This window comes from Zootoca vivipara, chromosome 7, assembly GCF_965207765.1.
Source record: "Zootoca vivipara chromosome 7, rZooViv2.hap1.1, whole genome shotgun sequence".
Classification (NCBI taxonomy): Eukaryota; Metazoa; Chordata; class Lepidosauria; order Squamata; family Lacertidae; genus Zootoca; species Zootoca vivipara.
In genome coordinates, this window is record NC_142590.1 from 40,238,082 (window position 1) to 40,250,577 (window position 12,496).

At 39.1% G+C, this 12,496-nt stretch overlaps 1 protein-coding gene across 1 annotated transcript in view; it reads left to right on the forward strand.

Moving 5' to 3' along the window:
* Window positions 1–12,496, forward strand: part of NRDC (nardilysin convertase) — a 32,289-nt gene that overhangs the window by 15,028 nt on the left and 4,765 nt on the right. Inside the window, exons 14-27 of the mRNA XM_035122697.3 lie at window positions 591–645; window positions 1,194–1,298; window positions 1,483–1,606; window positions 2,066–2,152; window positions 2,690–2,809; window positions 3,806–3,857; window positions 4,266–4,416; window positions 4,517–4,644; window positions 6,291–6,453; window positions 7,377–7,408; window positions 8,050–8,188; window positions 9,139–9,186; window positions 10,012–10,064; window positions 10,745–10,828. Coding sequence (XP_034978588.2) covers window positions 591–645; window positions 1,194–1,298; window positions 1,483–1,606; window positions 2,066–2,152; window positions 2,690–2,809; window positions 3,806–3,857; window positions 4,266–4,416; window positions 4,517–4,644; window positions 6,291–6,453; window positions 7,377–7,408; window positions 8,050–8,188; window positions 9,139–9,186; window positions 10,012–10,064; window positions 10,745–10,828 — 1,341 coding nt within the window. The remainder of the gene's footprint in view (window positions 1–590; window positions 646–1,193; window positions 1,299–1,482; window positions 1,607–2,065; window positions 2,153–2,689; window positions 2,810–3,805; window positions 3,858–4,265; window positions 4,417–4,516; window positions 4,645–6,290; window positions 6,454–7,376; window positions 7,409–8,049; window positions 8,189–9,138; window positions 9,187–10,011; window positions 10,065–10,744; window positions 10,829–12,496) is intronic.

Here is a 12,496-nt window from a genome sequence, read left to right on the forward strand (position 1 = left end):
TGGAAAACTCTGGTTTAGGGGAAAATTCACTATTCTGAAACGTTCTCTCTATGTGAAGTATTATTAGTTACTATATATACTGCTTTTCTATATAAATTCATTTCAAAGTGGTTCTCAAAAACTTATAAATACATAGAGTACGTTGTTACCCATGGCATCTTTCTAATAAAAACAATACGGATCAGTTTCATAAGAGATACATAATAAAACCTTAGTATTCATATATCAAAACAATTAATTCATAATTCTTTACTAATAGGAAGCCAGTAAGACAGCCTCTGACCTAGGAGGTGGTAGCAGCAGAATGAATCTTTTTAAAGAGCTGCAAAAGGAAATGGGGTCAGTCCTCAGTCCCATGTTAAGATGGGAAATGACAAAATGTTTCCTCTGGCCTGTTGGTCAGGCTGCTGAGAAATAGCCTTAGAATCATAGAATTGTAAAGTTGGAAGGTACTATAAGGGTCATGTAGTCCAACCCCATGTGGTGAAGGAATCTTTTGAAATGTTTGTTCTGAAACCTTGTTTCTGGAAATGGTTCCTTTCTTGACAAATGTGACTGATTTATTGAGAAGCATACGTTATCTTCCACAGAATTTGGGAAGAAATCCAGAAGATTGAAGCTAATGAATTTCATTATCAAGAACAGGTATTTCCTCAACCTTGAATATTTTCAAACACCATTTTATAACACATCATTTTACCTTGGCTTACGGAAACTAATACTGCTTTTGAAGACGTGCTTCTTCAATCTTCAGAACTAAGAACTTGAGTTTGGAGCCCTGTTTAGGAGCCATTCAAATGAATAGCTTTTTCCAACATGAATGAAACTTATATTCTTTTTCTTAACTTTGATTCTTAATGAGCCCAATGGGGATTTCAAAAAAACAAGTTTTCTTTCCTGTCCTTGTCCAAAATCTACATTGATTTTTGCAGTTGTCATGCATCTGGGAATCAAATGAATGGACTACTGCAGAAGATTGGCACAACTGCCAATGCACATTTGGAAAGCAGCCGAAATCTAGGATTCTTCACTAGTTCCACTTGATTCTTGGCACAAAACAACTGCAAAAGTCAGGGCACAATTGTGTGGGGAAACTGATAACCCGGATTCACCCTTAAGCTTAACCAGAAGTAAGGTTAAGGGAGAAAATGTTCAAATGATCAGATAGTGAAATACAACTGTTTGTTTTACAGACTGACCCAGTTGAATATGTTGAAAGTATTTGTGAGAATATGCAGCTGTTTCCAAAGGAGGACATTCTGACAGGAGACCAACTTCTTTTTGAATACAAACCAGAAGTAAGTGCACTCTTTAGGTCTTGCTTCTTACTAGATGAGGTGATTAAGAAACCAATTCTACCAATTAGGGAATCTTGTTTTCAGTCCTTCATGCTCTGCTTACAAAGTAGTAGTAGAGTAAAGCTCCTTAATTTTGCACAAATAGGGACACATAAGAATATATTTGAATCCTTCATCTTTGCAGATCATTACTGAAGCTCTTAACCTACTGACACCTCAGCGAGCCAACCTTATTCTGCTTTCTGCTGCCCATGAAGCTCAGTGTCAGCTGAAGGAGAAGTGGTTTGGTACACACTATGGTGTTGAAGGTACAACAACTTTGAGTCTTCCTCAAAGGAATTCCAGAGGCGGAGGGAGGTTATGGAAGGAACTGCATTGTGTTGTGTTGGAGTGAGGTTAAGGAACCTCAGTGCCAGGGGTGGTGAATTTGTGACCCTCCAGATGTTTGTGAATTCTGGCTCCCACCAGCCCCAGCCAGCCTGACCAATGGTTAGGTATGATGTGAGTTGGAGGGCAGTTAGAAGATGACATTTCTGTCATGGTTAGCAAAATATGACATGTTGGATCTATGAATGGTGAAGGATTATGTCTAGATCAGGTGTCTGAGTTCCTTGCTGCTGCTACAGTGTGGAAATCTGGTGTGTGCATTAGAGAAGGAAGAGGATAGGAGCTGTCTGCCCTGTCAATACAGCTTTCTGCAGCTAAGTAGAACATCTTCATTGGCTTCAGTTGTACTAAGTTTGTCTGCTTTTATCATTAATTTTCAGATATTGATCAATACTGGAATGATATGTGGGCCAGTGACTTTGCATTAAATCCAGACTTGCACCCACCAGAAGAAAACAGATACATTGGTGAGTGAATTGTGACTTCATACATGCCTAAAATAGGGTTGAATGTGACTAGATTATTTTGCTTACGTGTTGTTAAATAAGCTGTCCTAGGTTTTCTAAATGAAGGCTTGCCTCTTCAGTTACAAGTGAATTCAACAGATTTATGTAGTTGGGTTTCTGTCATGCTGTATCTCAAAAAAAAGTAAAGAACAGTACTTTTTCCAGAGGATATTCGAGGGTATGCCGTACCAGCACCTCTTTTTTGTTGTTAAAAAGTGTGGCACTTACTGTAACATCTTCATGTTGAGTACTAGCACCTATTTTTCTTTTTAAAAAAAGCACTGTTAGGGAATGTTATCCAGCAGAATCAGAAATTTATGTTGCTGCATCAGATCAGCAATCCATTTGTTACTGTTAGGCTAGTAACACTTCAATACTGTACTTACAATGATGCTTTGACACTTAAGCATACAGTTTGCATAATTTATTTGAGATTGATATGTACTTGTTACATTGACATGTGGGTGTGCAACAGTAACCCCTTCTTCTTAATTTTAGCAACTGATTTTGATCTGAAGGCTCCTGACTGCCCACAGACAGAATATCCAGTCAGTATACGGAGCATCCAACAAGGCTGCTTGTGGTACAAGAAGGATGATAAATTCAAAATCCCTAAAGGTAACACCTTAATGAAACTTGTTAATACACTTCTAGGTTACAAAACACAGGACATTCCAGATTGCACTTATTTCCTTGGGGCCTTTCATATAGCTTATTTTGAAATTATTTTTTTGTTTTTGTTATAAGGCAGGCACACATTCTTACACTGAATCCAGATGCAACTTTAGAACATCTGTTTCAGTAGTGACATAGATAAAAAAATTAAATGACATGTCCATGCATCCTCGTGCTGAGATCCTTCTCCTGAAATGAATTTCTGTGTTTGCATATCCATTTTTAATCGAACAGTAGCAGCCTTTACACCAATAGTAGTGAACCTGTCACTATCAAGATGTTGTTAGAATCCAAACCCTGTCAGCCCAGCCAATATGGCCAGTGGTCAGCAATGATGGGAACTGTAGTTCACCAGTATCTGGAGGACCACATGCTCTCCATCCCTTTTTTCAACTAGACAAGGCAGTATATTGGCATCACAATGCACCAAGTTATTTTCATTTTGCTGGTTCTACATAGCTTAGCTTGTTGGTGTCAAGTTTTAGAAAATGAAGATGTGAAACATTTCAGTTGTTAATCTAAGCATTGTGTTTGGACTTGGGATGTTTAACTCTGGTTGCCATGGTTGGGAATTTTGGGGCAGTGTTTCAATCACTGATCTGTGGAATGGCACTGCTCTACAGCTGCCTTTTGCTAGCCAGTGGCAGAGGTGCTGACTCACCCTTCCTGTACTGGGTAGGAAGCTGTGTTTCTTCTATCCAGCAACATACAGACCCCATTCCTTTTCACTGTTCAGAGAGACCACTTGCCAATCAAAAGCTTTCTGGCTGTATATTAGCATGCCCTTTAGATTTCATTGTATTTAATCAGCAATGGGTAGGTCTAATCATCTGTTTAAAAGATATTGGGAACCATAGGTCAGGAGGTCCCAAAGAGAAATAACAGCCTGACGAAAGCTCCCCATTGTTTGCTATAGCTCATTATAACCATTTCTTTCAGCTTATATCCGTTTCCATCTAATCTCACCGCTGATCCAGCAGTCTGCCGAGAAGTAAGGGTTGCAGTCTTTTTGTCTGTCCTTTTGGTTAGCTTATTTTCCTGCTGCAACAAGCATTTTAAAGGAACTTAAAACATTTAACTAATAGACTCTGCTTAGTTCGACATCCTCTGGCTAAGGATCTGTGATGCTTCAGAGCATCCCTCTTACTAATAAACATGGAATGCTAGGTGGTGGGTGATGGTAAAATGTCAAATGCTGTGTTTGATTGCATGAACCATAATGTCTAGCATGCAGGTAATTGTCTAAAAGGGTCTGGGATTGTATACTACTATATAAGTTAATTTAATGAGTGACATTCGTCTTTTGAATGAGTGGTATAATTCCACAGAGCCTTTCCATGAAGGACTCTCATTCACATTCTTACTTTTGTTTCCCGTCAAAAAAAATGACTGTGTGCAGCATTGTGCTCTTTGATACATTTGTAAACATCCTTGCACACAACCTCGCTGAGCCTGCTTATGAGGCGGATGTTGCTCAGTTGGAATACAAGCTGGTAGCTGGAGAGCATGGACTGATCGTTCGCGTAAAAGGATTCAATCACAAGCTTCCTGTAAGTGTTGGCAGGATTTTTTCCTTTGGGTTCCTATTAGGAAAATGATCCTATTTAGTCTACTGCTCTAGGGAATCAGCATTCTACTTTTCTCTCCCAGCTGCTGTTTCAACTCATCATTGACCACCTAGCAGACTTCAGTTTTACGCCAGAAGTTTTTGAAATGATAACTGAGCAGTTGAAGAAGACTTACTTCAACATCCTCATCAAGCCAGAGACTCTGGCCAAGTAAGTGTTTGAAACAGTACAGGCAGGCTTGGGTTTACTTTCTGGGAGAAGTCCCGGTTCTGATTTTATTATTTATTTATTTATTTTTTATAAAAAAATATTTTCATACCACTGTATCACAGCAGTTTACAACAATATAAAAACATATATTGTTGATTTGGGAACAGAGTATGTCATTGTGGAAATGTGAATGAACATGCTTCCTTTGCTTTTTGTCCATTTTCATTGTTCCTTGTAGGGCATTCCTGGCAAGGAATTGGGTTATAGGAACAAGAAAGGAGCAGGAGATCTGTGGGGTCAAGACAGGGGGGTGGACATTTTGAAGGTGTTCAGTATGACCATGTGTTGACTCTTGTGAACACGTGGAGGCTGTGCTTCCCCTTCCATGCTTTCTGTGAAAATGGTTTGCCTTTCTAGCCCTTAGGTGTTCTGAAGGTAGTTTGAAACACAGATGCAGCATGAACTTCTGATTTTTGGGGTCAACCTTTGATAACCATTGTACTGGTATCTTGTACTGATGCTTTTCTCAGCAACATCTCATTGTGATTTGTTTACCAGCTGCATTTGCCAGCATAATGGCTGTGATCCAGAAAGCAGTGTGACCTGCTCCACGCACACGATGGAGCATTTGTATTCCCATTTCTTCTGCTGCCCAAATTGAAAGCCTCCTAGGCTTTGGGAAGGGCTGAGGTTTGCAGTGTAATGGACCTGAAAGCAAACATCTGTCACCCTTAAAGGAGCTGTCTGAATCAGAGACCATGATAAGGAGAATCTGTAGTAGAATTAGCTTTGCAATTGCTTGTCTTTCTGTCTATTAGTGAAGTGGCTCATCTGCTGGGAGTCCACAGGGGAGGGGAAATTGCTACTAATAGTAAAGATTCCTTAGCTTTGCAAGAATATATTTCGAAGTGGGTGGGGGTGGGTATGCAGATGGGGAACGCTGAGAAGGGAATGGAAATAATTTGTCCCAACCACAAGGAGCTTCAAGACCCACCCCCTCACCAGTTGCTTTAGGGGTGGTATGGGTCTGAGCGCTCTGTTTTCTTGAAGTAATAATAATAATTTATTATTTATTCCCCACCCATCTGGCTGGGTTTCTCCAACCACTCTGGGTGGCTCCCAACAGAATTAAAAGCACATAAAACATATGGCAACTGTAAAAATTGTACCTAACACCGTGAGAACCACAATTGGCATGGAAGGGGTGTTAAACCTTGTGGGGGACGACTCATATACCCTAACTGTTGCCCTGGGGCAAAGAGAGGCTGAGATGGCATTCAGGGCCAAAGCTTCCTGCCCCTTGGGTTTAGTTTCTCTTTCCCTGTTACAGTTATTGTTGAGGAAATGGTTCTTCCCACCATAATAGTTCCTCTCTCCATGTGCATTTGAAGGTTCCCACACTTAGCATTGTTATTTACGTACAATAGTTCATGCATGCTGCAGTGTTCATGGAGAAAAAAGAATGGCAGTTTTCTAAGGGAGATTTTGGTCTTTTAATGAAAAAGATTTGAGCATCCGCATTTCAAATAAGTGCAGTTGCACACTTTTTGCTTACTTTCGGATTGGCTTATCGGATTGGCTTTCGGATTGAGAGGCCATCTGCTTTCAATTATCATGCATTCAGCTGTATTTCTTATTGCCCACAGAGATATACGCCTCTTAATACTGGAGCACGGCAGGTGGTCTATGACGGACAAATACGAGACACTTATGAAGGGCCTTTCTATAGATTCTCTACTATTGTTTGTGAAGGCTTTCAAATCCCAGCTCTTTGCAGAAGGCCTTGTCCAAGGAAACTTCACGAGCACTGTGAGTACAGATCTATCAGCTTCATCTGCCTCTCGGAACGATCCTTTATTTTGATGATTAATAGCTAGTAGTAGTATAGGCTTATTCATCTATGACTTGCCACGCTAGTACCACAGCACGGCAGCTAGTGGTGTTTGCAACCTCCATGTTGATGATATATGTTCGTTGTTGCTTTACGACCAAACCTTGCAGAATAGAGTCCATCAAAAGGCTATGGCTAGAAAATCCACTCAACGTGAGAGAGCAGTTGTGCAGCTTCAAAAGAAGACTACTTTTCTGTGCAAGCAGTCAATGTGAAGGGAATTCATATTGCTATCTGTCCTCGGCTTGTGCTGGTCTAAGTGCCTGGAAGATTCTCATGCCACTCTTGGGGTGATGACACTGCTTATATTGCATATGTTTAGACTGATACATGGGAAAGTGTTTCCACATGAGACATTATCAGTCAGATCTCTTTGAAGTTCAGTGAAGGATTTGCAGGATGCTTTGGAATCCATGAAGCTTTGCTGCTGTAGTGTGCTCTCTCAGAAAGTATTTGTTGTGTGGTCTGGGACAAAACGATTGGTGTTTACACAGAGTGGCCATTGGGTTGTCTCTTGGTCTCAAGGTTTTGAGGCAAAAAATAAACAAACCACAGTGTAATACTGGAAGGGCTTTTTTCATGGTGGGAAAGTATCCTTAATAGGCTCATGAAAAGGCCAGTAAAGAATAATTTGGAAAATGACTAATGATTGTATATTGGTGGTAAGCATGGGTTGTTTCTTATAGCCAGAAACCACAAATTGTTTCTATCCAATTTATTTCTTCAGTGCTGAGAACACCAGATTTAAGTGTGAGCAAAATACTTTTGTGTAAACTAATTTTGGCATACAATTTTGGGTCCATATATTTAGAAATTAAAATACATATCATTTATCTTTAAGGAATCAAAAGAATTTCTGGATTATGTTGTTCAGTGAGTATATTTATACATTATATTAGAATATATATTAGCCTGTGAGGCATCACCAACACTTGAATGGGAGAGATACCACTGAAAACTAAAACTGCAAACCAGTTTAAAAGAATGCTAATTGATTAATCTCATGAGTATGATTGATTCCCCTATCAGTTAAAATTATATATGGATAAAAACAGTATTCCTGAAGCCAGAAGCATATTCTCTTTGGTTTTAGGTGGCATACAAGTGTTGTAGCAGGCGTCTTCCTAGAGGTGTTCCCACCTGTGTGGGGAAAAAGGTGGAAGTGCCTCTCTTAGGATGGTGCTTATATTTAACACATGCTGTCAGATCAACTTGGACACTAGTTTAGTCAGTTAAATTTTTTTTAAATGAATCTAACCAATTCATTTATTAAACACTGCAGCCCTATTACAAACATAACTTCTTCCTAAAATTAACACCCAACCTATTTGGGTCATCAGCAATTGCCTCAAATTTAAGTTTTTCTCTTGTGGGTCTTCATTGATGTGTTTTTTTATATTTTATGAAAATAGGCATGCCCACATGCTTATGATAGCTAAGTGCCTAGATAACACTGTGTGTTGGGTTAAGGAGTAAATTGACAGCTGACACTTTGATCTGTGGACTCTTTTCAGAACATTGAGATTCCTTCCTTTAGTACATCCCTGTCCAGTTCAGTTCCGGGTGATGGACTTGCCTGGTGCTCATCTGCTGTGCAAAGTGAAGACCCTGAACAAAGGGGATGCAAATTCTGAAGTGACCGTCTACTACCAGGTGCTGTGGTGCAAAGAGTGGGTGTATTAATTCCTTTATGGTGCATTTGCTCCTCATAGTATGTGACCCTCCTTTATCACTTGAGAACTTGTTTCATAATCTGCACTGACATGGCAAATACAGTGGGCTTCTGCACGCAGATGGAAACTTTGTACGTGTAAACATGTAGCTAGGAATAACTTTTGCTGCTATACTCCACTATAGAATGGAATCTAACATAGAAACTTTACAAGAAAGTGAGTGACATAAACATGCCAGTGGTTTGTCTATGGTGTTTACAATAGCCATTAAAAAAAACCTTATCACATGGCAGGTTTAACCACATAAGGAGCCTGTAGTATCTAGCTGAGCATTGCCATTGCCCTACAACTTTTTGGAAATCCCAAGAGGTTGGGGGCCATGGTGACACCCTGTCCACATGCTAAACATTATTAAGTCTTCTTAACTCACAACTTAACTCACATTTAGCTTTTGTGCATGCAGCTTTATGTGCTTGGCAAAAAATACAATTGAAATGGGTTGGGTGTCTGGGAAAAAAGACTTTGGTAATCCCACCTGCCATTGATCTCGATGTGTTTTGAGTTTTGGAATTTGGCTTTATGTGTTATCCCCAGAACATAACCCTAGGCAGTTTAAGTTGAAAGTCAGCTGTATTTCATAGCTGTTTCAGGAAACTGGTAATCCTCTCCTTACAGTGCAACTAGAAACTTCTGTGTAGTCAGAGCTTCCATGTATTGTGTTTAGCATGTTTTACTCCCTTCCTGTGCATTCTAGTTTTTAGGTATAGGTGAGAGGCTGAAGTACCAATAAGGCCTTTTATTATGGATTTGTCATGTATTTGATGATTTAGAGAATTTTAGCATCTCTTCCCACTTTGGAGATAAACATATAGCAGAACTTAAAACCCAAGCCTCATAGTGAATGAATTCTTTGTTGCTGTTCCCTTTTAGTCCGGAGCTAGGAGTTTAAGAGAATATTCACTCATGGAATTGCTTGTGGTAAGTTTTGATTGCTTTCTCAAAACTAAAATTGGTTAATATCTGGCCTTTCTAGGTGTAACTTTAAAAATCACAACACTTGAGTGTAAATTCAGTTGGACAGCATAGTTGTTGCAAATCAAACCATAGAAGCCCATGTTTGGGATGTTTGTGCTGAAACTATGCAGGTATAGTGCAGAACGTGGATGGAGAGGCAAAAGGGTGATTAATATGGGAAGTGGTTGTTATACAAGGGAAGGACAATGGCCATAGCTGCCAAGTTTTCCCTTTTCTCGCGAGGAAGCCTATTCAGCATAAGGGAAAATCCCTTAAAAAAAGGGATAACTTGGCAGCTATGACAATGGCTCAGTGATAGAGCACATGCTTGGCATGCAGAAAGCCCCTGGTTTGATCCCAGGTGTCTGTTGGTAAGTCTGGGAGACACCCAAGTTCTAGAGATCTGCTGCTAGGCAGTAGAGACAGTGCTGAACTAGATAGACCTAATGGTCTGGCACATATTAAGACCATTTCCTGTTACATGAAGCACACCTTGTTGACTTTTTTGAAGGGTCTTCCCAAATAATCAGTTCATGACAGCCTACAACCCGAGCGTTCACTTCCTGTTATGTGAAGATACAAAACTTTCCTAGCACAGGTGGGACTAGACATAAGTGATGTAGTACAAATGTATTTGGGGCAAGTATTTTGTATCTTAGGGTTATAAAATGGCTTAAAAATATAAATCATTGCTTCATTTTGTTTCATCTGCCCTGAGCCTTAAATACTGCTTTTTATGTGGGAGGGGAAATGCAAAAATATTGCTGTGATTGAAATACTTCGTTTTAGATGTACATGGAAGAGCCTTGTTTTGACTTCCTGCGAACAAAGCAGACCCTGGGGTAAGTTTCCATTCAGCTGCCCTTTGGAAGTGAATAGACAATGTGTACTTGAACTTTCAAGATGCCTTTGATACAAGTTCCACACCAAAGACTCCCGAGTAAGCTTTAGCAGTCATGGGATAAAAGGGCAGGTTCTCTTATAGATCAGGAAATGGGTAAAGTATAGGAATCAGAGACTACTAGCTGGACCATTCTCACAAAGGGGTATTGGGATTAGGGGAGAGCAGTTTCCAAACTGGGTGGATAACCTTCAAAAAATGCAAAATTGGTTCAATTTCTGTAAGTGAAAAGTGATGTCAATTGAGGCCAAAACAGTCCATATAGAACTGGCCGTGACTGACCAGAAAGAGATATTGGTAGATACCTTGGTGAAAAAGTTGACCCTCCTGACTCCGATGGAATAGAGAGACCTGAGAGTCAGTAGCATATTGATGTCACCTCTCTACTTTTTATCTGTAGTAACAAAATTAAAAGCCAACACTAAAATGTTGAGGGTTTTTTGCTGTCGTCTTGGCAGAATTTTAAGGTGGCATGTGTACTGATGAAGCACTGAGGATAGGAATCTTAAGTTAGCATTCTTAGCTCATTATTATAGCATTCACATGAAACTCGTTTAAGATGTTTTGAATCATGCTTATGGAATGCTCTTCTCTTTGCCTCCCCGTCTTTTTGGGCTTTAGATACCACGTGTACCCAACTTGCAGGAATACATCTGGAATTCTTGGTTTCTCTGTTACAGTAGCAACACAGGCAACCAAATACAAGTGAGTTGCTATTCTGTTAAAACTAATTTCACTGTTTTCATCAGGTCCTGTAAGCTCATTGATTCTTCAGACATGTTTTAGATACAGCATTCTCAAAATTGGAAATACAAACTCTGGCCTGCATATTCTAATGTGTCCATCCTACAGAATAATATAATGCAATTTTTTTTGGGGGGGGTGTGCAATAAAAGTTTCATTTTTTTCTGTGTGTAACTGCCTCAGGACAGAAATGGTCATGAACTACAGTGGTACCTTGGTTTATAACCATAATCTGTTCCGGGGGTCCGTTTGTAAACCAACACAGGTTGTAACCCGGTATGTGATTTCTTTTTGTCATAACATAAATATGCATGCCATCCAAATCTATTGTTAAAACCTTCCAAATCTAACAAGTCCGTATTCTCTAGAGTTATCCATTCTTTTATCCAACAGATACAAGACGCTTCATAATAAAGTCTCAAGTCTGGCAGGGCGAATCCACCTCTTTCTTTCTTATCTACCAAAATTTTATGTTTTATTCTAGGTTTTTTCCCCTGCCAGACAAATCTTGATAAAATCTTTTGCCACTCTTGGAATTGCCTTGTACCTTTAACCACAGGTATAGTTTGAAATAGGAATAACATCTTAGGTAATACATTCATCTTTATTGTTGCAATTCTTCCTAAGAATGACATTTTCATATTAGTCCATCTTTCCAGGTCTTTCTTTATTTCCTTCCATACTTGTTCGTAATTATCACTATAAAGATTAATATTCTTTGCTGTCATCCATATTCCCAGATATTTTACCTTTTTAGCCACGTCGAGGCCATGTTTTAACTGTAATTCCTGTTTTTCTTCTTTCGTCATATTCATTGCCATAACCTTGGTTTTTTGTCTATTTAATTTAAATCCTGCCAATTGGCCAAATTTCTCCATTACTTCTATAGCTTCTGCAACACTTTCCTTTGGATTTTCCAATGTTAAAACTAAATCATCTGCGAAGGCTTTCACTTTAAATTGCTTTGCACCTACCTTAATACCTCTAATTGTAGATAGGTCTCTTAATCTGATCAATAATATTTCCAGGACCATGATGAACAATAACGGTGATAGAGGGCAGCCTTGTCTAGTTCCTTTTGTGATTTCAAAATATTCTGTTAGGGTGTTATTGATTATCAATCTTGCCTTTTGCTCTGAATAAATCGCCTCGATCCCATTCACAAATGTATTCTTCCCAACCATTGATTCCAAATTCCTCTTCATAAATTGCCAAGATATATTGTCAAAAGCTTTCTCAGCATCTACAAACATCAAAACAGCTGGTTTATCTATCTTGGTCTCCAGATATTCTATTACATCTATTATGTGTCTTACATTATCCTTTAACTGTCTACCAGGAAGAAAACCAGCCTGATCCTTATGTATTATTTGATTTAAAACTTCTTTCAATCTCTTGGACATTATATCTGCGAAAAGTTTATAATCATTATTCAATAATGAGATTGGTCTATAATTTTTGACTTCTAAGCCATCCGTATCCGGCTTTGGTATCAATGTTATATATGCCTCTTTCCATGTATTTGGGATCTTTCCCCCCAACAGAATATCATTCATCATTTCCTCTAAAACTGGAACCAACAGTTCATTCAGTACTTTATAATATTTCGCCGTTAAACCATCTGGTCCT